This window comes from Sinohyriopsis cumingii, chromosome 1 (genome assembly GCF_028554795.1).
Source record: "Sinohyriopsis cumingii isolate HCF-2022 chromosome 1, ASM2855479v2, whole genome shotgun sequence".
Lineage (NCBI taxonomy): Eukaryota > Metazoa > Mollusca > Bivalvia > Unionida > Unionidae > Sinohyriopsis > Sinohyriopsis cumingii.
This window is the reverse complement of record NC_142961.1, coordinates 35,015,954-35,042,119: the sequence shown is the minus strand read 5'-3', so window position 1 is coordinate 35,042,119 and position 26,166 is coordinate 35,015,954. Positions and strand designations below refer to the sequence as shown.

The window sequence follows — 26,166 nt, the reverse complement described above, 5'->3', positions numbered from 1 at the left end:
TGTACTAAAGGTAAGGAAGAGGCATTTTGGGGGTTTTGAGGTCAAAAGTCAAAAGCAATTATGACTCAAGAAAATATGGGGTTTTGTGCAGTAAATTTTGTTCAAGTTCTTTGACCAAACTGTGTGGATTACTTTCACTTGGGATAATAAAGAAACCAAAATATTTGGGATCTAAATGTCAAAGGTCATGGTTATGACAAGTTTAATGTTGAAAATAATGTTTAATGTCAGTAGTTGCTTTCCAATCACTTTTATTAAGCTTTACCTTGGCGCATGGAAAGACCTGATCCTCCTGATGCATCATCTTCCTGTTCTAGAGATTTCTTTGAACACGTGCAATATTCAACTGATTCTGTCATCTATAGAGCATCATCATTCTTTTCTGGATGAGGGTGAACACATGGAAGAAATACACTATGAGGAGAAAATGTCTTCAAGTTTAGTGGTTTCATACTGATAAAGCGGCGAGGCCTTGTCATTACTAGTTCTAAGTGAACTTTTAAACTTCTAGTCCATTTTTATAACATTTTTAAAACTCACAGAGAAGATTAACATGGATAATTTTCATTCGTGTATTGTTCGCACAACAAGCCACCCACCCTTTCTCTTCCTAGCATAAAGGGCATGGGTCATTGTGCTAGTAATAGTACTCACTAATTTTGGTTTTCAAAAATTAGCCAGTTAAAACAATTTTACAATATGGGGGTCCTGTTATTTTGTGATTATTGTTCATTAAGGCAGTAATGTGGAGAAGACACAGAATCTCATCACAGTTGTTTTAACAGATTCTAGGCCACTTTACCATAAGTGTTTTAGTAGTGTTTTTATACAATTTGCACAACAATGTTTTTCTGGAGTCTGTAAATTGTAGATGGAATAAACTGAATAAACTTGGACATTCTTGCTTACAATAAACAGCATTAAAGAGATACAATGAGGCTGAAGCCCTTTTGGGCGCATGAGACGTAAATCCAAGTAATCAATCAATCAATGAGGCTGATGCAGTCCTTGTTATATCATTATTTCTTTTGTTGTTTGGCCAGAGTAAATTTCATGCTTCAGAACTTTATTTTTTCAGATGTCAAAACATTTGACTAGTGTTGGCATAGGAAAGGGCCATGGGACACTCACTTATCTTGTTGAGCATGTACAAAATGTACATGGATGGACAGATGCATAAAGGGCATGGGTCATTATGCTAGTCCCGTATGAAATAATTAGGCGGATTCCACCTGGAACTTAAGCAGACTCCAGGCGGAATCTGCCTAAAATGTAAAAAATCTGGTTAATACAGAGGCAGACATGGAAAATTTGATTAGTCAAAGATGAATCCATCTAGAGTCCGTCTAACTCTAAGATGGACTTTTGTCAAATTCCTGCTAAAAATACATCTTTAGGCATAATTTTGGACTTGGTTGATTTTCCTCCCACCATCTAGGTGGAATTAGGAACTTAGTCATTGGCATCTATTATATGAAAGGAGGAATCTGGACTTTGTTTATTTTCTAACCAACATCTAGGCGGAATGAAGAACTTAGTCAATTACATCAGTTAAATAAGGCATAATTAGGACTGTGGCTTTTGTGTGTCTGTAAAGTTAAATGACTGAAAATATAGTGATATTTTGTGATTGTTAAATATCACTGACAGTTCAATAAAAATATCAATAAGATATAATAATATTTATTGTTTCTTGTACAATTTGAATGATTTTCAGCAGCATTTATATTTCCTGTTTCTGATAGCTGTAATTTTATTGTTTATTTTGGGCACAATTTATAACTTCTTTACACAGCTTTCCTTGTTAAATTTCTTTTTCAAATTTGTTGTTGTTGTTGTTGTTGTATTTTTGTTTAACTTCAACTGGATTTAACTGCCCTCGAACAAGTTTTCATCTTGTTTTCCATTTTAAAACATAATTTCGCTTTTCTCCTGGCCTGAATTTCCTCGATATGGACCCATTTTTTAATATCGTCTCTGAAACGTTTTTTTAAAAAATGCTCTATCCGGTGCCATTCCACAACGAGCTTCAGATAAGTATTTGTTCTGTTTATTGTTTAACAGAGGATCGTTGTATAAAGCTTTCTGACTGGTCATAATTTTGCAATTGCCCAATGAATCGTCGCGTAACAGAAACTGATGGGAAAGAGCATGTTTGCTGAACATGGCGATTCGAATTTTCGAGCGGGATGAGAGATTGAATAACCACTTGAAAAATGTGCGGCAATGAGAATACCCTGAACGCAAATTTGATGGGAACATAATTGGTCAATCTGTTTGAAAACTGAGCGCCAGGACAAGCATTTTGATTTTTGTGCCATAAAGAGCTTTACAGTAGCGGCTAACGTGCTAAATAGGACAAGGAATTGAATCATGAATTGGGATGATTTCGAAGCATAATACAACTCCAGACTGATTAACTTCAGGGACAAAGTGTAGATTACTGGTGGGAATTGTTGCCAGATATCCATGTCTATCAAAGATAGTCATATGTTTGTGGAATTTTCTTGGCTGAAAAGTAGAATCTACTTTCAATCTCGTGAGCATTATTGTATATATTATCAAAATATTCTTGGTGTGTTGGAATTCAGTGTAAAATAAGAGTAATTATATCATGTTAAACGTTTGTCACAGCTGCTTATGGAACAAGGACTAATTCGAGAGACCACAACAGCATCATAGTTTGTGCAGTCAAAAATCCAGTCTACAGTACAAGTGATGTAAGGCAGGCTCCTAGCTTTTCTTCTTCTCATAATCAAATTGTCTCAAATGGATGCTTTTCTGTAATTTTGCATTATTTTCACGGCTGAATTTTTCAATGCAGATTAATATTTTATATTTTATATATGTTTATGTGTTCACAGATGCCTGTGCATGTTCCTAGCTTGATACTTGGATTTTTAAAACCACTTAATTATTTAGTGTCAGATACTTCACATCATGTTGTATATACTGTATATGTTGTACATCACAGATAGAAGGCCTCAAGGTAGATTAGTTCTGTAACTAACTGAATTACCTTCTCTAAATAAAGTCATATATTATTATTATTATTATTAACTCCCATTTCTCTTGCCTTGGATGTCATATAATTACAACATCAGTATAATTGTTTTCATGCACACTTAAATATCACCTTGGTTAATAAAGACCTGTTTAATTCATATCCATTATTTCTTTGAAACCTGCTGAAATGTCTGAGACACTAAAAAAAACTTCAGTAAAATACTATATAATGATCAAAATTTTAGTGAACTCTTACAAAAGTTTTAGTCAATTTTTTTGTGAAACCTCACAAATATTTCAAAGAAATTTGAGTGACACCGCAACATAATTTCAAGGAAAGTTTTGGTCAAAATATGTGTGAAATCTCACCAAACTTTAAAGTGAAATGAAAAATACTTAAGTGATGCCATGTTGGATTAAATTTTGTATGCAAGAAAGATAATAGCATTGCCCCTAAATCTGATTTGATAATGTCTGTCAAAATAAAATTTATGATCCATTTTAAATATTACTGTGAATATTATCATTGATTCCCTATAATGTCTTAAAATCATTAGGCAGTTTAATAGAAATCTGAAGTATATTTTTTATGGTTTAGGCAGGTATTTCCATCTAATTAGGCAGCAGTAAAGATTCCGCCTAGTAACAGTAATTTGCATATTGCGAGCTATATTCCACCCTGAATCTGCCTAAAAGTGATAATAAGGGGAATCTAGGCTAAATAAGCGGAATAAACAGATTCCGCCTAGTAGACGGACTAAAAAATTCCACCTAGTAGGCGGAATAAACTAATTCCGCCTAGTAGGCGGAATAAACAAATTCCACCTAGTAATAGACGGAGTAATTTGCATATTTCGGGCTGTATTCCACCCTGAATCCGCCCTGAACCCACCTAAAATTTATAATAAGTGGAATCTAGGCTTTAAGTGAAATCCGCTTAGAAATTCCACCTGGAATCTGGTTAAAGTCAGGGCGGAAGTTTACGTACAGGGTAATAGTACTCACTAATTTTGGTTCTCAAAAATTAGCCAGTTATAACAATTTTACAATATGAGGGTCATGTTATTTTGTGATTATTGTTCATTAAGGCAGTAATGTGGAGAAGACACAGAATCTCATCACAGTTGTTTTAACAGATTCTAGGCCACTTTACCATAAGTGTTTTAGTAGTGTTTTTATACAATTTGCACAACAATGTTTTTCTGGAGTCTGTAAATTGTAGATGGAATAAACCGAATAAACTTGGACATTCTTGCTTACAATAAACAGCATTAAAGAGATACAATGAGGCTGAAGCCCTTTTGGGCGCATGAGACGTAAATCCAAGTAATCAATCAATCAGTGAGGCTGATACAGTCCTTGTTAACCTATACAAAAACTTCCGCCCTGACTTTAACCAGATTCCAGATGGAATTTTAAAGCGGATTTCACTTAAAGCCTAGATTCCACTTATTATAAATTTTAGGTGGGTTCAGGGCGGATTCAGGGCGGAATACAGCCCGAAATATGCAAATTAGTCCGTCTATTACTAGGCAGAATTTGTTTATTCCGCCTACTAGATGGAATTAGTTTATTCCGCCTACTAGGTGGAATTTGTTTATTCCGCTTATTTAGCCTAGATTCCCCTTATTATCACTTTTAGATAGATTCAGGGTGCAATATAGCTCGAAATACACAAGTTACTGTTACTAGGCGGAATCTTTACTTCTGCCTAATTAGATGGAAATACCTGCAGAAACCCCATCAAATAATGAAAATGTCAAGGTGATTTCAGACGGATTTTTTAAGCAATTTCTGCCTGAACCATAAAAGATATACTTCAGATTTCTATTAAACTGCCTAATGATTTTTAGGCATTATTGGGAATCAATGATAAATATTCACAGTAATTTTTAAAATGGATCATTTTATTTTGACAGACATTATCAAATAAGATCTAGGTTTTTCTTGTCCTAAGGGGCAATGCCATTTTCTTTCTTGCATACAAAATCTAATCCAACATGGCATCACTTAAGTATTTTTCATTTCACTTTAAAGTTTGGTGAGATTTCACAAATATTTTGACCAAAACTTTCTTTGAAATTATGTTGAGGTCTCACTCAAATTTCTTTGAAATATGTGTAAGGTTTCACAAAAAAAATTGACTAAAACTTTCGTAAGAATTCACTAAAATTTTGATCATTATATAGTATTTTACTGAAGTTTTTTTAGTGTTTCAGACATTTCAGCAGGTTTCAAATAAATAATGGATATGAATTAAACAGGACTTTATTAAGCAAGGTGACCTTTAAGTGTGCATATAAACAATTATACTGATGTTGTAATTATATGACATCCAAGGCAAGAGAAATGGGAGTTAATAATAATAATAATATATGACTTTATTTAGAGAAGGTAATTCAATTAGTTACAGAACTAATCTACCTTGAGGCCTTCCATCTGTGATGTACAACATATACAGTATATACAACATGATGTGAAGTATCTGACACTAAATAATTAAGTGGTTTTAAAAATCCAAGTATCAAGCCTGGAACATATGCACAGGCATCTGTGAACACATAAACATATATAAAATATAAAATATTAATCTGCATTGAAAAATTCAGCCGTGAAAATAATGCAAAATTACAGAAAAGCATCCATTTGAGACAATTTGATTATGAGAAGAAGAAAAGCTAGGAGCCTGCCTTACATCACTTGTACTGTAGACTGGATTTTTGATTGCACAAACTATGATGCTGTTGTAGTCTCTTGAATTAGTCTTGTTCCATAAGCAGCCGTGACAAATGTTTATCATGATATAATTACTCTTATTTTACACTGAATTCCAACACACCAAGAATATTTTGATAATATACACAATAATGCTCACGAGATTGAAAGTAGATTCTACTTTTCAGCCAAGAAAATTCCACAAAGATATGACTATCTTTGATAGACATGGATATCTGGCAACAATTCCCACCAGTGACCTACACGTTGTCCCTCCTTAAAGTTAATCAGTTTGGAGTTGTATAACTTCGAAATCATCCTGATTCCTAATTCAATTCCTTGTCCTATTTAGCACGTTAGCCGCTACTGTAAAGCTCTTTATGGCACAAAAATCAAAATGCTTGTCCTGGCACTCAGTTTTCAAACAGATTGACCAATTATGTTCCCATCAAATTTGCGTTAAGGGTATTCTCATTGCCGCACATTTTTCAAGTGGTTATTCAATCTCTCATCCCGCTCGAAAATTCGAATCGCCATGTTTAGCAAACATGCTCTTTCCCATCAGTTTCTGTTACGCGACGATTCATTGGGCAACACTGGTCAACAGTGAAATCATTACTGACTTGAAAAGGCCCTAATCTGTAGTATTTTGGTGTGCCGAACACGAATATAACCGTGAAAAATTTGTATTGGCTCTCGTTTTGAAGATATTCATATACCTCATTTTCTATGTTTCACTGTGTAAATTTCTCCAGTAGGACTGCAGCAACATCCGGAATAATGATGTAACATTGCATAATACCATCATGCTCACATCATCCACAGTTGATTGCATCATTTTCTGATGCAATGCAATACTAATGCCATGCGGCTGCTGAAGTAAGTTGACGTCAGCAGTGTACTATACATGTGTAGGCCTATTATACTAATGCCAGGCGGCTGCTGAAGCTGACGTAAGCAGTGTACTATATAAAGCCCAATCAGATAGGTTCAGCATTTAAAATATTTTAGACATTGTGCGAGACAGTTCAAGCTACTGTTACATAAAACTTATTATTTTATCCATTTACGTACAATAAAGAACAGTAATGCCTCGAAAGTGTGTTAATACCGCGGACAATTTTTGCTATATTTGTGGGGAAGTGACATTTGCCAACCAGAAGAAAAGTATCAATTCTCAAGTGAAGAAGGCATATCATCTTTACTTCGGATGCAAGGTTGGTGACCAAGACAAGCCTTGGGCTCCGCATATATGCTGTGCTACATGTACAACACAGCTTTCACAGTGGTTGAATTGCAAAAGGTCATCAATGCCGTTTGCAGTCCCAATGGTGTGGAGAGAGCCAAGCAACCACCTAAATGACTGTTACTTCTGCTTGGTTCCTCCTCTTTCCGGCGGAATAACGAAGCGAAAGAAGTCGAGAATAGTCTACCCAAACATTCCGTCTGCATTGAGACCAGTTCCACATGGTGAGGGACTTCCTATTCCAGAACCTCCAGCAGAATATTCTCTTGATTCATCTGACGAAGACAAAGGTGAGTCGACCTGTTCTTCTCCTGGTCCATCAGCATGCAGTGATCCAGATTTTCACTGTGGTGCATCATCAACCCCACACAGAATAACACAGGAAGAACTAAATGACCTGATTCGTGATTTGGACTTATCAAAGAACAAGGCAGAATTGCTAGGATCAAGACTCCAACAATGGAATCTTCTAGAAGAAGATGTCACAATTACTGCATATCGAAAGCGCCACCAGCAATTGGAGCCTTTCTTCAGAAAGAAAAGTAAAAAAAGTAATCTGATATTCTGTTCCGATATTGAGGGCCTCATGAATGCTTTAAAAATCACTCATGACCCACAAGAATGGAGACTATTTGTGGACTCTTCGAAACTGAGTCTCAGGGCTGTGCTTTTGCACAATGGAAACATTCTTCCATCTATTCCAGTAGCGTATGCTGTCCACATGAAAGAGACATACGATAACTTAAGGCAGCTACTGAATTCCATTGAGTATAACAAGTACAGCTGGCACCGCTGTGGTGATTTGAAGGTAGTTGCCCTTTTAATGGGACTGCAGCAAGGATATACAAAATACATGTGTTTCTTATGCGAGTGGGATAGCCGAGCAAGGGAAATGCACTACATGAGGAAGGAATGGACTCACAGGCAGAATGTAGCCATTGGAGAGAAGAATATCCAACACCCAGCTCTGGTTGAGGCTCAGAAAATCTTGCTACCACCCCTTCACATCAAACTAGGTTTGACGAAGAACTTCGTGAAAGCCATTGACCGGACTTTGCCAGCATTCCGATACCTGCATGAAAAATTCCCTCGACTCAGCGAAGCAAAGATTAAAGAGGGAGTTTTTGTGGGTCCTCAGATTCGAGAGCTTTTCAAAGATGACCGGTTCAACAACTTGCTGGAAGGTGACGCGAAACAAGCATGGAATGCTTTTCGCCTAGTTTCTACAAACTTCCTCGGAAATGTTAGGGCAGAAAACTATAAGGAACTAGTAGAAGACATGTTGATGAAGTATAAGAAACTTGGCTGCAATATGTCTCTAAAGATTCACTTCCTTCATTCCCATTTGGATTTCTTTCCTAGCAACTGTGGTATTGTTAGTGATGAACAGCTGTACAAGAGACAGGCGAAGAAATCTAAGATGTAGTCAATGACTTGATTTTTTATAGGTAGGCTATTACAGTTGACCTTTTACTATTGGAATGCATTTCGTTATGTAAACATTAATTTCTTGCAGATTACAAAAAAACTAGAGCCAATTTTGCAATTTGACTGTCATATTCGTGTTCAGCACATAAAAATTGATAAGAATTGACTAATTTTATTTCAGTAACATGACTTTTGTAAAAATTTGTTGTCCAGTGCAATTAAAAGTTTTTGACCAATCAGAAAGCTTTATACAGCGATCATCTATTCAACAACAAACGGAACAAATACTTATTTGAAAGCTCATTGTGGAATGGGACGGGATGAAGCATTATTTTTAAAAAAGTTTCAGAGACGATATTAAAAAATGGGTCCATATTGAGGAAATTCAGGTCAGGAGAAAAGCGAAATTATGTTTTAAAACAGAAAAAAAGATGAAAACTTGTTCGAGGGCAGTTAAATCCAGTTGAAGTGAAACAAAACACAACAACAACAACAAATTTGAAAAAGAAATTTAACAAGGAAAGCTGTGAAAAGAAGTTATAAATTGTGCCCAAAATAAACAATAAAATTACAGCTATCAGAAACAGGAAATATAAATGCTGCTGAAAATCATTCAAATTGTACAAGAAACAATGAATGTTACTATATCTTACTGATATTTTTATTGAGCTGTCAGTGATATTACAATCACAAAATATCACTATATTTTCAGTCATTTAACTTTACAGACACACAAAAGCCAAGTCCTAATTATGCCTTATTTAACTAATGTAAATAACTAAGTTCATCATTCTGCCTAGATGTTGGTTAGAAAATAAACTAAGTCCAGATTCCTCCTTTCATATAATAGATGTCTGAGTGACTAAGTTCCTAATTTCACCTAGATGGTGGGAGGAAAATCAGCCAAGTCCAAAATTATGCCTAAAGATGTATTTTTAGCAGGAATTTGACAAAGGTCCATCTTAGAGTTAGACGGACTCTAGATGGATTTATCTTTGAATTTCTCAAATTTTCCATTCCGCCTTTGTATTAACCAGATTTTTAACATTTTAGGCAGATTCCGCCTGGAGTCTGCTTAAGTTCCAGGTGGAATCCGCCTAATTATTTCATACGGGTATATCATTATTTCTTTTGTTGTTTGGCCAGAGTAAATTTCTTGCTTCAGAACTTTATTTTTTCAGATGTCAAAACATTTGATTAGTGTTGGCATAGGAAAGGGCCATGGGACACTCACTTATCTTGTTGAGCATGTACAAAATGTACATGGATGGACAGATGCCCTATGTGTTGTCTATGGTCAGATGACACTTGGGACCTTTCTGAAAGCTGTCACACATTATCTGAAGAAGAAAGAAGCAATTAAATTTCACATTGATAGAAATACTGGTGCTACCTGTGAAGCAGTAATAGTTATTTCTAGAGGGATTGAGTGCACTTCCCTGAACAAACTGTGGGGAAGGGGGGAGCAGCACCTTCCCTATACAAGCTGGAATTGACATCATATCCCCTAATAAAACAGGGAGATGATAGCATGTCAGGCAGGAGAGAAATAGTGTTACTATATGTGAGATAGTAACAGATATTTCAGCAACAATTACTTATCCTGCTGCTATTTTGTAACTAGCCTAACCAAGCAGTACTGACATCTTTCTCTACATAAATGGCTACTCATTATTAAGACCAGCTACCACTGGCTGCAACATTCAAAAAGGTGGTCGGAGCATTAACCTATCTCACTAGACTTGTTATTCAGACTGGACCTTGTTAGATCAGCTCCAACCCATTGTTATTAAGTTTCATACCTGCATATTTCATCACATTTAGTTGCATTTGCATAATAGTCTCTCATGATGTATGATACAGAGTAATTTGCCTTTTTTTTAACCTTTGTAACCATACTTCTGTCACAGGATACACTCTAAATATCTCATGGGGTCCCTGAGGGTACAGATTCAATAAAATTGGAAACTTAAATGATACAAAGATGAAGTTGGATGATAATTTCATTGAACCTGTAGTACACTCAGGCATCACATGCCCACCAACCCTCCCAGGGTCTCACCTTATATACTGTGACCTCACCAAAGACTGACCAGTCACGTGACCTATGCATCATCTCATGTGATCCCTAAAGGTACTACAGGTTTAATGAAATTGTCATCGAACTTCAACTTGGCAAGTATTGTTTAATTTTCGTTATGTGTTAAAAGTGCCCTGAAAAAAACCCAAATCAAACATACCCATTTGAAAATAAAGCCCCTATTAACGCTTTGTTAGTGTAGGGCTAACCGACTGTATATGAAATCAATACAAAATTCTTCCGAAATATAATGGATTCATTTATCAAGATAAATCCACAAAATTTATCTTTACTAACATGTTTACAAATATCATTGATAGTGCTTGGTACCTTAACTCTCCTAAATATTATCATAGTGTTTGTAACAGCACAGATATTCTTTTTGTAGTAAAATTACCAAACAAGGTGGAAGTCTCATAATGGCTGACATTATACATAAAGGCAATGTGTTCTCTTTTTTCCATTCGGTTGTTCATGGATTTTGTATTTTATTTCCCCTCATTTCTTTGGAACCTTGGTTTTTCCAGATTCAAAAGTAACTTTGGAATGGTTTGAAAAATCAATGGCCAAATTTTCCGAAAATATTAAAAGAGAAAGTTGATGCTGCTAATGGTTTAGATTATTAGGCTGAGAGTGTAGATACTGAGTTTTGGTAATGATGATCGAGCTATTTTCAACTAGCACAGAAAATGATTTGGTGTGGTGTTTTATGGAATAACAATACAAGTAAGTTGACAATGCAGTGGGAGTTGGAGTCAAGTGCCTTGTCCATATATACACACTTAATTGTGGGATTTAAATCTACACCCTTTCATTCATGAGTCTTTTATTGTAACCACTGAGCCACTTGGTTCCCTACAGAAATTGGTTATTGATAATTGTTATGGAACTATAAATACCAGGTTATAAATTCAAGTTTCTCAGATGATATGTATGTATGTATGTCTGCGTGTGTGTGTGTGTATATATATATACACACACACACACAGAGTAGGAGGAGTATTCTTGGTTTTGCTGTAGCGGTCAATGATCCAAACTTGTATACATTGTTGACTTTCAATGTAGATGGAGCTACATTGGAAACTTCCTCCTGATTTTCAATATTTTATATACTAAGTGTACTGAATCAATTAAGTCAGCTTTAAATGCTAATTACAGTCTTGATTTATGTAATTTAGTGTTGCATTTATTTTGGATGTGGATACTCCATTAGCTTGCTAACTAGAAAATCGAATTGTCACTTCCATGAAAAAAGTGCTTACAGCTTGAAGATCAGATATGAAGAGAATATTCAGTGGGTAAATTGTCCTTGCTTTTTCTGGAACATGACATGAAAATTCAAAATATACATTAGCAAAATTTACTTCTGGTTGAATTCTCATAATTTGCCACAAGGATTAATGGAGAGTTAGAGTGTCCAAAATTGCCAAGTGCATCACCTCCCTTGACTTGGGCTCAGTTACTGTTATGTGCAATGTCAGTCCAGAATGAGTGAAATGCTCATTATTATGGATGTGTATTAATTGAACAGTCACTGCAAGTAGAATTTATGGATTTTCTGTGCTGCAATTTGTGATCCAAAACAGTAAAGAGGCCGTTATTTTTTTAACTTCTAGAGGAAGAAAGGTGCAGAATATATTGATATGACTATGTTCAATGGGAAAGCGTCGCTACTGCTTATTCAGTAGTTTCTTGTAAACATTTTACATGTAATCACATTATCACAAATCCTTACAAATGTTGTAAAAGGATATAAACAGTGAATGGGGGAAAAGAGAGAGGGAAAATTAAAAGAATCTTGAAAAAGAAGTCATCTCTTTTCATATGGTACATACATTTCATATCGACAATTTAAACTTTGCTTTGTTGATAAATGAACCCTATATCAAGCAGAACATGTGGAATGATTATGTTAGGAGGTAAGGGTTGAGATAGAAATGTTTCCCAATTTACCATCAGAGAACAGTTATTTTTCAAAGACCAGAGACAGAGATTTGATGTACATGTATTTAAATTACAATCCTTCCAAAGGCAAGATTGTGTGCATGCACAGTATTTTTGTAATTCTCCCCTTTATTTAAGTTTCTTTTTTTTTCTATGAATTGCTACATTGACTTTAATTATAGCATAAAGTTTCATTTTTAGACTTAAATTATAGCATAAATTGTTTCATTTTTTAAAATTTCCATCACACAATGTTCATTTCATAACTTAATGCAGATTTCTTAAACTATAATCTACATTAGCAGGCTTTTTATTCTAGTTATATATCACATCTCCATAGTTATATATCACATCTCCATTCTAAGTTATATATCACATCTCCATAGTTATATATCACATCTCCATTCTAAGTTATATATCACATCTCCATAGTTATATATCACATCTCCATTCTAAGTTATATATCACATCTCCATAGTTATATATCACATCTCCATTCTAGTTATATATCACATCTCCATAGTTATATATCACATCTCCATTCTAGTTATATATCACATCTCCATAGTTATATATCACATCTCCATTCTAAGTTATATATCACATTTCCATAGTTATATATCACATCTCCATTCTAGTTATATATCACATCTCCATAGTTATATATCACATCTCCATTCTAGTTATATATCACATCTCCATAGTTATATATCACATCTCCATTCTAAGTTATATATCACATCTCCATAGTTATAACTTTATGCTGATTACATTGTATACTTGCTTATAAGTCAAGTCCATCTTCAAACTAAACAAGCTACCACATAATGCACCAGTAGATCTGGGTTTATGCAGCTTGTTACGAGTAATCAGAAGAACAAACAACATTGATAACAACACATTATGAGATGGCAGATCATGGTCTGTGGTATTGGCAGTTGGAGTTGACTCGTAAGGGAGTATATATGGTAGGATTTAAACAATAATTTGGAAACTCGACTATATTATTGACTCTTATAAGAATTGTAAGTATGGACTTTTGGGAATGGAAGATTAGAAAACAAGTTGAAACAGATCCTTTCTATCTGATCTTTTAACATCTGCAACATAAGGTTTATGCATATAACTGAATGGTTCCACAGTGAAACTTTGGTGTAATATCATTTGTTATATGCCCTCCATAAGGCAGAGCATATTATGCCATAGTGTGTGTCTGTCTGTCTGTTCCCTGTTTGCCTTATATAGAAGAATATTAAGCACGGGGCAGGCTGGTAATGTACCATTCATGGTACTCTTGTTTTTTATTAGACTAGAAGAGCTTATCAGATGGTCTTTTGTTGGGCTTGTATTGTTCGTCATCCATCTGTGTGTTAGCACTTATCTATTATTGCTGCTCCTTCAAAACTACTTAGAAGATTGGTATAAAATGTTACGCACTAACATTCATTTAATGCTCTATATTTTCCTAAATAAAAATGGTACTGCTTAGAAATCCAATATTGCTATGACAGTGGCCATTTTGAAAACCTGGTTACTGCTGCTTTTCCTGATTGGATGGTCATATTGACATGGAATTTGAACTGAAGACTTCTTACATTTGTCCTAATGAAAATTGGGTGGATCAGATGTCAAGTATGGCTAGCACAGTGGCCATCTTGAAAAGTTTGCTATTGGTTATCCCCCTGAATAGAAATCATAATGACATAGGGTTTTTGTGAAGTCAGTAGATTCTTATTGAAGCTAGTGCTGATCTGAGGGACATTATGGCAGAAACAGCAGCCATCTTGAAAATCTTATTATTGCTACTCCACCTGAATGGATGGTCATATCAACATCGTTTTTCGCTAAAAGACTTCTTATAATATATAGTTGATGAGTTTATTGGTTGTTTTTTTCGCTAAGACTTCTTATAATATATAGTAGGTGAGTGTTTTGGGTGGTCAAGGCTTTTTCTATTATCTGGACTTAAATGTAACATAACAAAAACAAAAGCTATTTGGATTGAAATCAGGAACCTTTCTAATGAAAGAATAGGTCCCGAAATGAGCCTAATTTGGTCCTCTTCTAACTTTACACTTCTTGGCATAGAATTTTCTCCAGATTTACAAGAAATGGTGGAAATTAATTATATGAAGAAACTAACAAAGGCAAAGCAAATTCTGGCAAGCTGGAGTCAAAGACATCTGTCAGTAGTTGGTATAGTAATTGTTGTAAAAACTCTTGTTCTGCCCATATTCATACATCTTTTTTCAGCACTTCCAAACCCATCAGCAAAAGTTGAAGCAAAACTACTAAATCACACATTAGTTAAGTTTGTATGGGGTGGAAAAGCAGAGAGAATAAAATATAATATACTAGTTTCCCCAGAAAATGAGGGAGGACTAAATATGATACACATATTTTCATTCATTAGGTATATTATGATAAGATGGGTTAAAAGATTGCTGGAAAAGGAAAATGGAACATGGCAGAACTTAGTCACTACAACAATACTCAGAAATAAAAAGGATATCTGGAAGTTAGGAAGAAGGAAATTAGAAGAATTTAGTAAGTTCATTAAAAATAGTTTTTGGAGAGATGTTATTTTGGCAGTATCTAATTGGAAAGAGGAATCGCAAAGTTCTAACAAGTATCTATCTATGAGTATTTTAAATTTTGTCCGTCCCTCCCCTTAAAATGTTCTGTCAATACAAATTGTGGACAGAAGCCGGTTTTGAAATTGTGAATGCTCTAGTAGATGATCATGGTAATTTAATACCTTTTGAAATAATAAAACAAAAAACTAGAAGCAATGATTTCTTGAAATACTTCTCTTTAATATCCCAAGATCCAAAAGCATGGAAAGATGCCATAAAAAATCATTTAGTACATAATTTTGATAAGAAGGAGGATAAAATAATGAACTTGCAAAAACAAAATTCACTCAAGTTTGTTTACAAAGATCTATTAATAAAAGCAAAAAGGCAACACACTGCAAAGCAAGAAACTTGGATGCAAGTATTTAATAAAAATATAAGTAGTGAGGAGTGGTGTGATTTATAGCCGGGTGAAATGCTGTACCAAGGATACCAAGTTGATCTCTTTTAACTTGAAATTAATCCATAGAATAATTGCTACTAATGATTTTCTGAAAAGAATTAACATATTAGATGACAACAAATGTACTTTTTGTAAAAGTGAAAATGAAAGTATTGAGTATCTCTTTTATGATTGTAATATTATTTCACAGTTTTGGTACAGTTTTATTGAAGTTTTGCACCTTTTTGCCCAAATATTGTACATTTGTCCAAAAAAGAAACATTCTTAGGAAGTGAACAATTGGACAGTTTGTGTAATTTCCTGCTTATTTTGGAAAAATATTATATTTTTACTTGCAGATTCAGTATGAGAAATCCTTCTATTTTTGCTTTTAAGCAAATAGTTGCAATGCATAAGAACATTGAAAAATACACTGCTAAGGCAAATAAAAAAGAGGACCAATTTCTTCAAAAATGGACCTCAATAATGAACATGTAACTTGTATCTGACTTGATGGTAAACAGGAACAAAATAGTAATACTGCAATATCACAAAGTCCATGTCACTTAGATTGTGTGCCATATGCATGTGTGCATGCATGTGTGTGCTTTTTTTTCTTCTGTGGATTATATTTATTATCCCTAGATTATCTGATAACCAGAAATGTTTGATTGTAAGGTGACCTTGGGATGGTTCCCCGACCCAGTGGTCAACCTATTATGGAGTTAATAAAAATAAAAAAATAAAAAAGAGTTTATTGGTGGTCTGTTGTCTGTCATCTGTTGGTCACCAGTATGTCTATAAGCACAAGTTTGTTAACACTTCTTCTAAGCAGCCAGGAGGATGGCCATGAAACTTTACTAACACATTCATGTTCTAGTTGGTCCTAAATGAAAATGGTACCGCTCAGAGATTCGGTATAGCTACTACAATGGCTATCTTGTACATCTTGTTATCCCTACTCTTCCTGATATGTGATTTTCACCATGAGACTGAATTCTTATGAAGTCTAGTTGGCCCCAAAATGAAAATGGTGTTGATCTATGTCCAATATTGCCACCTCAGTGACCATCTTGAAAATCTTAAGTTACTGTTTTTTCTCCTGAATGGACGGCTGTGTCAACATTGGGATCTTACTGAAATACTTCCTATAATGTTTGGCTGGTCTTAAATGAAAATATTGCCTGCCACCCACCCACACATTCAGTATGACCACTACATTAGCCATCTGAGTTAACACAGTTTCTCCAGAATGAATGGTCATATCAGCATGGGAGAGACTTCTTATGGTGCCTAGTTGACTGTAAATGAAAATGGTGCTGACCTGACTTCCAGCATGGCCATCAGGATCACCATCTTGAAAATCTTACCTCAACTTCCCCTAGACAGCAGGTAACATTGACATTGTGCTTTCACCAGAAGATTTCTTGCAATGTATAGTTGGTTCTAAATGTAAATGGGGCCTCATGTAGCTGAATAATCTAAGATGCTTTCCTTTACAGGTCACTCACATCTCCTCTCTGTCTGCATGGGTTCAAGTCTTGCAACAACCAGTGTGTGTACATGTATGTGAAAAGGCTTGCCAATACCTTTTTGTGAGTCAGTGGTTCTTTGTAGGGTCTTCCCACGGTCTTTCTTCACCAAATGTACTAGTCATCATTTATGGCCTATCAATTGTCCAAAAAATAACATTAATCTTAAAACACATCAAACCAGACCAAATCTAAATGGAAATGGTGCCAGTCTGATATCCAGATGTTTTACCATGGCATACATCTTGAAAATTATGCCATTGTTCCTCTTGCGAAATTGAAAGTCCTATCAACATGAGGTTGTCACCAGTTTCTTATAATGTCTTGTGGCCCTAAATGTAATTGGCACTATTCCGACATCAAATATATATCTACCACAGCAGCTAATTTAAAATTCTTGCTATCACCAAAGAATATCAAGAGATGGTTTCAACATTCAGCAGTTATAAGAAAGAAATGGTCTTGAGTTTTTGGAAATTCCTTTTTGCCATTAGACTGTCAGTTCCTTGGAGGGGCTCGTGTTTGTTGCAGAGATATGATGTACTTTACATTACATGCCATATATTTCCTCTGGCAGTTTCGGTAAAGAATGTGTAGCTATTATACAGTAACTGGCTTTGTGCTTCCACTGTTGAACAACAGATTTATTATAAAGTGAAACTACATCAAACTGAAACCCATGTGCCAGTGAAAAGTTTTCTAATCCCAAATTTCTTTTCTTTTAATAAAATTAATCCAGAATCTTAAAGCCTCTCAGAGCAAAAATTGATTAATATATTTGGCCTTGAAGGTTTTTGGTCCTAAGTCAGTTTTTTTTTTGTATCCAAGTCTTAAAATGACTTGTCTTTTTTCTGAATCATAAATGTATTGTGCATTATTCCTTGATGAGAGCTATGAAAATGCTAGTTCTATATGGACTCTTCACAAAGTAGATTTTTTAAATTAAGTCTTGGATGCTAAAACTTAGTGGCAACCATGGACAAGTAATATGCTTATTAGGGCTCCATATCGAGATGTGGGACAGTAATAACCTTTCCAACCATGTCAGTCTCTCCATCTGTCTATCAATTCACATGTCTGTATGGCATAAATGTGCAACCTTTACACAATAATTTATTGGTGAATTGCCTATTAAATATGTTTTAAAGGTTTCGTCTTTTAAGTTTTATGTCTAATTTTGATGGAGTTTTTGCCCCTTTTCCATGAATCTTAAATCTCCACTGCAACAGATCATTGTAACCAGCATAATTCTGGAACCATTCTGCATAGTCTGATGATTGCCTTGAAGCCTATATGTTCTTTTTATGGGGTTTTCTTCGTCAACTCCATTTTACCATTTTATTATGCATGATGATTTAGAATTGTAGTAATTGGCATACCAGTTATCTCGGAATTCATCTGTGTAGGTAACAAAATATTTTCATCTAAATTAACTGCTTACTTGGACTTCAGTGTAGCAAATACTTTTGCAATCCGTGTGGGTATCTGTACTTAAGTTTTTTATCTGTCTGTCCATGCTGTTTTTAAACTAAACTAAATGTTAAGGTATTTTCCTTTCTTGCAACATAAAAGGCAGGAAAGATAAAGTGGGAGCCTTTTGTTTTGTTCACTAATAAATTCACAAGAATATTTATTCCAAAAACAGTAGAATTTGGAATGAAAGAAAAAAGAATCAATTGTAATAAATGTAATGGCTATGAATCCGATGTGACATACTGATGGAACTTACAGGTAGGTATATAAGGCAGATGAGATGTGACATACTAATGGAACTTACAGGTAGGTATATAAGGCAGATCAGATGTGACATACTAATGGTACTTACAGGTCGGTATATAAGGCAGATCAGATGTGACATACTAATGGAACTTGCAGGTAGGTATATTAGGTAGATCACAGCTTTGCTTTGTGTGTATATTAGATACAAGGGTTTTGTAATCTTTGTTTATGGACATGGTATTCATGGGATATATCTCATTTCAGGATACAGCCTAGATTGTCCAGTTAATCCTTTTGAGTACCTGCCCCATCGAACTTCGCCAATATCGTATCAGGCTAGGAAAAGAAGGTGAGTTAACTCTCTTATTACAGTAATTGTAGAAAACACAAAAAATAGTTTTGTGACAAGTTTGTTTTGTTCTGTTCATCAAGTATTGCAGTGATTATAAATGCAGTTATTGGTTTTGATTAGATCTTGCATGTTTGAAATGTTGAGACTGAATTGTTACAGTAATTACAAAAAATGCAAATTACAATCAGGCTCTTTTGATTAGTTTGGAGATTATGAAATAATCAGATACAAAATATTATTATTTAAAGTTGAAAAGATTAAAAAGTTAAATACTTTATAAATATTTCCTATACCCATGTTAGTCTTTATTTTACCAGAGAATGGGAAGATGTTGCACAGTAAAATGCTAATTTAATATCCCACAATGACAGTGGTTGGGGTATAAGTATAGTATCTTTATGTCTGAAGATCATCCATCATACCTATGTTAAGTTTGACATCAAGGTCATTTCAGGCACTGTGGTGATTTATCACTACTACATAATTACATTTCTTGTTTTTATTAAAGAAGTTCATTAATATTCCTGTGAGAAACAAAACCTGCAAAATCAAATTAAAATAATTAAATACTTTATACTCACTTACACATTGAGTCCAACTACAGGCAACATAGACCCCTTTTGGCCATTGCTTAATGCACCGGCAGATCAGGTCTGTGTTGTTTATTTTACTGATTATTCAAAACAAAAAGCATGGACTCAGTGCTTCCAGCACATGATGAGATCACAGATCTGGGTCTGCAGTTTACAGTTGGATGCAAGTTAAAAGTGAGTCTGAATGGTTGATGCATGTAGAGTTTAATTAGGGCCTGCTCCACTAAGTGATTGGAGCCTTGTCATTGGGAAGATCCCTGCAGTAATAGAGTCTCCATCCATCTGTTCAGTCTGCAAGATAAATTTATTGTAATTTATGGATTTTTACCAGATTTGGCGTGCAAATTGATTTTGAGTAATGCAGCCCAGAATAGTTTGATTTTCATCCTGCTATCCTTGGTTTTTGCAGCATACTTTTACTGGGAATTGTTGGATTTCAACCAGATTTGGCCTGTGGCAAGACATTGTGATTTTGAAAGAATTCAAGAATTATACAGGCCTCCTTTTTGCCAGGCCTTCTGACTGTAAACTGTCACAGTGCAGACATTTTAGCAATATGACTAAAAGTGTTAAAGCTATGTTAAAATTCCAAAAACACGCACACACACACAATATAAACACGAACAAAAATTGCCATAACCATGGTAAATATATACTCATTTGTTGCATATTTTACATAAATTATAAACCTGGATATTTAAATCACTAAGTAAACTTGAACATCACTTGAAATTAATGTTTTTCTTGTTTCTTTTTCTGTTCATTTCCCTATTGCATAATGCAGAAAAATGAAATTTAATATACCATAAATCAGGCATGCATGAAAGACCCTCATATTTTGTTTTGGGTAGCCACATTGTAAGGTTTATGTAGAGAAGATGACCTTCCTTTTACATGGGTCAGTGAGTAAATTATTGTATGCTAAATATTCTTTGTGAACTTCAGAACTTTATCCCAATCAATCTGATTAAAATCAGATCTCCGCTGTCCTATGTGAAGATCTGACGATGACAATGTTCTGGTGACCTTTGAATTAGCCAATGGAAATGCAACTTTCAACAATTTGAAAGTAATTCAAATTGTTTTGTACACACTCATGCTCTTCATCCAAACTGCTCAGTCTCCAAATGCAAAGATATAAGACTTCATCTGATAGGCTGATAAAATTAGCAATTATGGTAATAACATAGGTTACCAGAACATGACCCGTGAGCGATTGCTGTCAGATCTTCATGTATAACAATGGAGATCTGATTTTAATCAGATTGTTATCCTGTTATGAATCTATGCTCTTAAAATAAGTAACAGAAAAGAGTGAAGATAGCAAGCTTTGTAAAATTTACAAATAATTAATTTCCCTAGAATACAAAGTGAAAAATGAGAAAAGGAACTTATGGCATTGCGAATTAAATCCAAATTGTAATCTGTGAAGTTCTGTGTGACCCACTGTTATGCATTGGGGTGGGATGCTCCCAAAATTTATTTGAATTACTGTGGAATTCCCACCCTGGCTGGTTTTGTAGGAAGTGAAATTAGTGATAGAGAGAGGTAAAGCTCCGAGCCCCCAGTCAGCAGTACCGACAATTAAATTATTAAGAACACAAAGGTGAAATTCAAAAAATAACAATTTAATACAAATTAAACGATATTAATTTCTCAACCAATCTTCTTCCTCCAGACCATGTAACAACCTATTTCATCACATGATTATAGTGTGAGATGGCTTTCCCCTGTACTTGGTTTCTACTCATCTGTGTTTACTCCGCCAATTCCTTTCCTCCTTTTGGCATTCTCTGTACTCCGATTCTTCCTATCCTCTTCCCCATTTGTCTCCTTTTCTCCTCCTCCTCCTCTCTCTCTTTCTCCAGCAACGAGGCTTGTTCTCCGCCTACTTCTATCCTGTCTCTCTGAGGCTCGGGACTTGACTACCCGGTAGTTCTATCCCCAAAAGCTTCCTATGAAAAACACAAGGACGTTAGCATTTGTGTTAGCCATCTCGCCTCACACTACATCAACAATCAATCAGTCATCAGATCAAGGCTATCTACATCTTTGGTCACGCATTGGTGCACATCGAAAACCCCACCTGTTCTTATAGAAACAAACGTTGCAATAAGAGCGGTATCCTACTTATCATACAGAAATCACTAAATTGCGTCACATCAGTATATATATATATATATATATATATATATATATATATATATATTCTTAATCTCATTATTCTCAACAATATCACAACAATCCGACACATTTCTGTACATTACACTCCCACAAGTGTACACAAATATTCAAATATCCATTTTATTTAAATTTACACACTGCAACCATTTCCAAAGTTACAATTTAATTCAACAATTGCAAAATCTAGAATATCACATAAATAAATACACTAGTTTACCATGAAGTAACTAAATAGTGAATTACAATATTAATTCTGACGAGCGAGCAATCTTCATAATCATAGCTCATTTCTCAAGTACACATGTAAATTAAACAATACAAAGGTAATTCTACGTACTAATGATTCTAGTAAGTAAATATACATACTGCACATAATTATAATTACAATTCCGTAACATTCTGCAACAGTCAAGCAAATAAGTCACTGACCTTTACGAAGCTTTCTGTCCTTGAATGTACCAAGGGTTTTCCCGCCAAATCACAAGTGGCTCCCGGAGTTATTGCTAAAACTTGTCAGCATGATGTTTCACAATAACTAATTCGTTCCCAGCCCAAATGACTGTTAAATTCTGGTTCGAATTGATGGCCCCACCCTTCCTCAGCTCTGATTGGATATCAATTCTACCACAGTCGGTCCAGCTTAACAGATGAGCCTCAGGCCATCTGTCAATGCGGGGAGATTTACAACAGCAACAAGGGTCCTTTGTTCTAGCACAAAGCTTCCAATGTCTGCATGTGAGTTTTAACACCTAATGGAGTGGCTCTTGTACAAACGCAAATCGCCACAGCAGTGCAGGGTCGACATACTCATGGCACTAACCGCCGGCCATTCCTTTGTTCCTGACTTACGTAATCGCGGGCAGGCAAACGTGACATAATCTAAGAATTAAAAACACAAATCCTAATAATAAAGTCCTGAATGAAACTCAGTTCATGTCCCAATGAGATCCGAAATTGAAGGCAGTGATGTGTCTGTTGTGATCAGCAAAGTGCTGATGAGTCAGCAGTCTCTTGTTGAATCACAGAAATATTATTCAAGGTATGAATTCAGTATAAATTCCAATGAATGTCTTTATCCAAGAATTTTGTCCGAGCACTTTTGTATTTCTGGAGAAAATAATCACTTGAATTCAATAATTTGAAGAAAATAAAATTCAGCCCAAACTGGTCACAACATAATACAACTTAAAATGCTAGATGTTAAAGCACAAGCGCAAGATAATATATTTCTCTGCTTGACCTCGGGTCACATTAACATATTCTAAAAACAACCATTATCTAATGGAATAGTTTAATGAGCCTTGATTACTTACAACACAATAACTTGTTAAATTCAAATGGGAATCTCCACAACCCTGACCCTGATCAACATATTTACCACTTGTTTACCTGATTAATAATTTGGTTAATAAGCTGATACGCATAGAGTATATTGAAGCTATTTTTAATTGTTTACATAAAAGAAGTAAAAAATTTTTTTAAAGTCAATAAGGTCAAGCAGTAATTAACTTTGAATGTTGGAAAAGGTCAAGTCCAGCAAACAATGTTACATTACAATAACATGTGATGAAATAAAAATATAAAAATAAACTAACAGGCAAACATTTAAATTAAATATACGTAACATTCCCAATTAATATTTGTATTATCATTTAATTACACTCACTTGATATATTTGTTAGACCTGTTCTATCCATGTGTGTACGTCTAAGCAATTTATTTTCCCCTTCTGAGGGTGTTAGTAATTCAGTTGTTTATTTATACTCAACATTTTCTAAGCTGCATTTCTGCAGTCTGTGGATACTTTTAATTTTATGCACTTTAACTGTATTGTAAATTGTGACATTTTATGCTTGTTATACAGGTGGCACACCACTTCTTCATTGCACCTGTCATAAAACTCAATCATCAAGACCTCGGGTTCTTTTTTTTTATAATTTGGATAGCCTTCGACAGGCAGGCTCAAGAATAGTGTGTCGCAAGGACCAAGGAAGAAATTTACATAGCCTTCACCCATTCCTAAGGGCAAGATGGATAGCCCTTGTGGCTTTTTCTCTCTCTTGGGGACCATATCTCTTCCTTTGACCGCTCCGATGGCCTAGTGGTTAGAACGACTGCCTTAGATGCGGTAGGTTGTGGGTTCGATCCCAGGCTGAGTCATACCAAAGACTTACAAAAATGATACTAACAGCTGCCTCACTTGGCGCACAGCATTAAGAAGTTAGTGTCAGGACTGGTCAGCCAGGTGTCAGGATAATGTGACTGGGTGGAACATCATGCTACATGTCTGCAGCATGATGCCCCAGTGCTAGACATCACTATAAACTGCCACACTGCAGACATCGTAGCGATATAACTGAAAAATTGTTAAAGCTATGTTAAAAATCCAAATCACAGACATGCCTCTTCATTTGGTTCTGTGAGTTCAGTCTGATCCAGTTAATGAAAGATGTCCATTCTTTTATTTGGAAGGATGCAGTAGAGAGGATGTTAAGATACAAATCTCTCTGAGTTCTGATTTTCCTGGTTCCCAAGAAAGGGGGAAAGTCTTAAGTAATTATTGACCTTTCCTCCCTAAAAAAATATGGTAGAGGACCATTCAAGATGGAAACTACAGCCTTAGCCATGATTGCCATAAGACTTGGCGATTTCTCATTCTCCATCAATCTTCAGGATGCATACCTTCACATCCCATCTTTCCTCCAAACAGAAAGTATCTCTTATTTGGTTTGGATGTGGAGGTCTTCCATTTCTGAACCTTGATATTCATTCTCCATACCTGGAGCTTTTACCAGGGTCATGGGAGTAGTGGCGGCCTAGTTAGGGTCATAGGTCATCCCAGTCATCCAAAATTTTGATGATTGGTTGATACATAATAGCAGTCTAGATTCTAGACTAGACCTTTCTTGCTGTTGGTCCATTGTGACCTGGCTTAGTCTTCTTCTGAACTTAGAGAACTTAGAGTTAAATCCATCTCAAGATTTTGTTGAAGTGAGTATCAAATTTCTCAGAGACAGGGTTAGCCGAGTTCCTCCAGACAGCAGATCCTGTCCCTGATGGAGATGCTGAGAGTAAAGACATAGTTGTCAGTTCATCTCTTTCTCACTGCTGGTGACCTTGAAAGCTGCAATGGACCTGGTTTCCCTAAGCAGCTTAAGTTATGTCCACTCCAGTTTCTGCTATTAGTATCTTGGAAACTGTTTAGAAATCCCTTGATTGCTCTGATTTCTCTGGGTTGGGATTTCCACCACTATGGGAAAATATGGACCAGTTTTTGGCTGGGATCCATATGCACCCCTTGGAACCCAATTCTTACCAGAATTTCCAGATTCAGGGTGGGGTGCTCATCTAGAGCCAGAGGGTCTTATTTTTGAGGGTCTTATTTTTCAGGTGTTATGGTCTCAAGAAGAATCTGCATTCCACATCAACAATTTTGAAATGAGGGCATTATTTTTAGGCCTTCATTGGTTCATGCAGCAAATGAGAGGTTGCTTCATGATGGTCTTCACTGACAACATGTTGATGATAGGATACCTCAGGAGAAAAGGAGGCACACATCTCTCTGCATGGAATTTTGGAATCTCCTTCACTGTGCAGTTTCAGGAGGAATATTCCTTTTGAGTATGCCACATTCCCGGCAGGAAGAACACTTTGGCGGACAGTCTTTCAGTAAAAGGAATGATAATTCTTCTGAAAATGGTTTCTCCATCAATCCAAAGCAGACTCCTTGTTCTATCTTTGGGAAATGCCCTTGTTGTCACCAAGCTGAACAACAAGCTCACCTTTTGTTTCCCTAGTCCCATGCTGGATGGCCTGGGTGGTAGACAAATTCAGCCTGAAGTGGGATCATCTCTTTGCTTATACCTTCCCACCCTTCAGGATTATCCCACAGGTCATTTTCAGAGTTGTGCACTCAATGGTTGGACCATTCCTGCAGAAACATACCTCAGAGGAGGGACATTCTGTCGCACCACAGGGGCTCTCTGCTACATAACAGCCCACCGATTCTCCACCTTTATGCTTGGCTCATCTCAGACAATCTCACTGAAAATAAAAGTTTTCAAGCCATGTTTCCTCTGGGAAAAGTAAAGCCCATGAGGTATGTGCCATTGCTGCCTCTTAGACCTAACTAGTTTATCTTTGGAAGATGTGATGAAAGCCACATTTTGGCACTCTCACACTACTTTCTTCTCTTTTACTTTTGCTTGTTAACTCATCAAATTGAAGGTATTTTCTCACTGTGCCCAATATTTGCTCAAAATGTGGCTCGTAAGGATTCCATCCCACAGCAGCCTCCTGCTCTCTTATAGCGTGAGTAGTCTTTGCTTTTCTTTTTACCTGTTGCTCCC

General features: G+C 35.6%; 1 protein-coding gene across 1 annotated transcript in view; it reads left to right on the top strand.

Moving 5' to 3' along the window:
• LOC149806685 (uncharacterized) overlaps positions 1–26,166 on the top strand; it is a 379,423-nt gene that overhangs the window by 92,285 nt on the left and 260,972 nt on the right. The window contains exon 6 of the mRNA XM_089956535.1: positions 18,953–19,037. Coding sequence (XP_089812661.1) covers positions 18,953–19,037 — 85 coding nt within the window. The remainder of the gene's footprint in view (positions 1–18,952; positions 19,038–26,166) is intronic.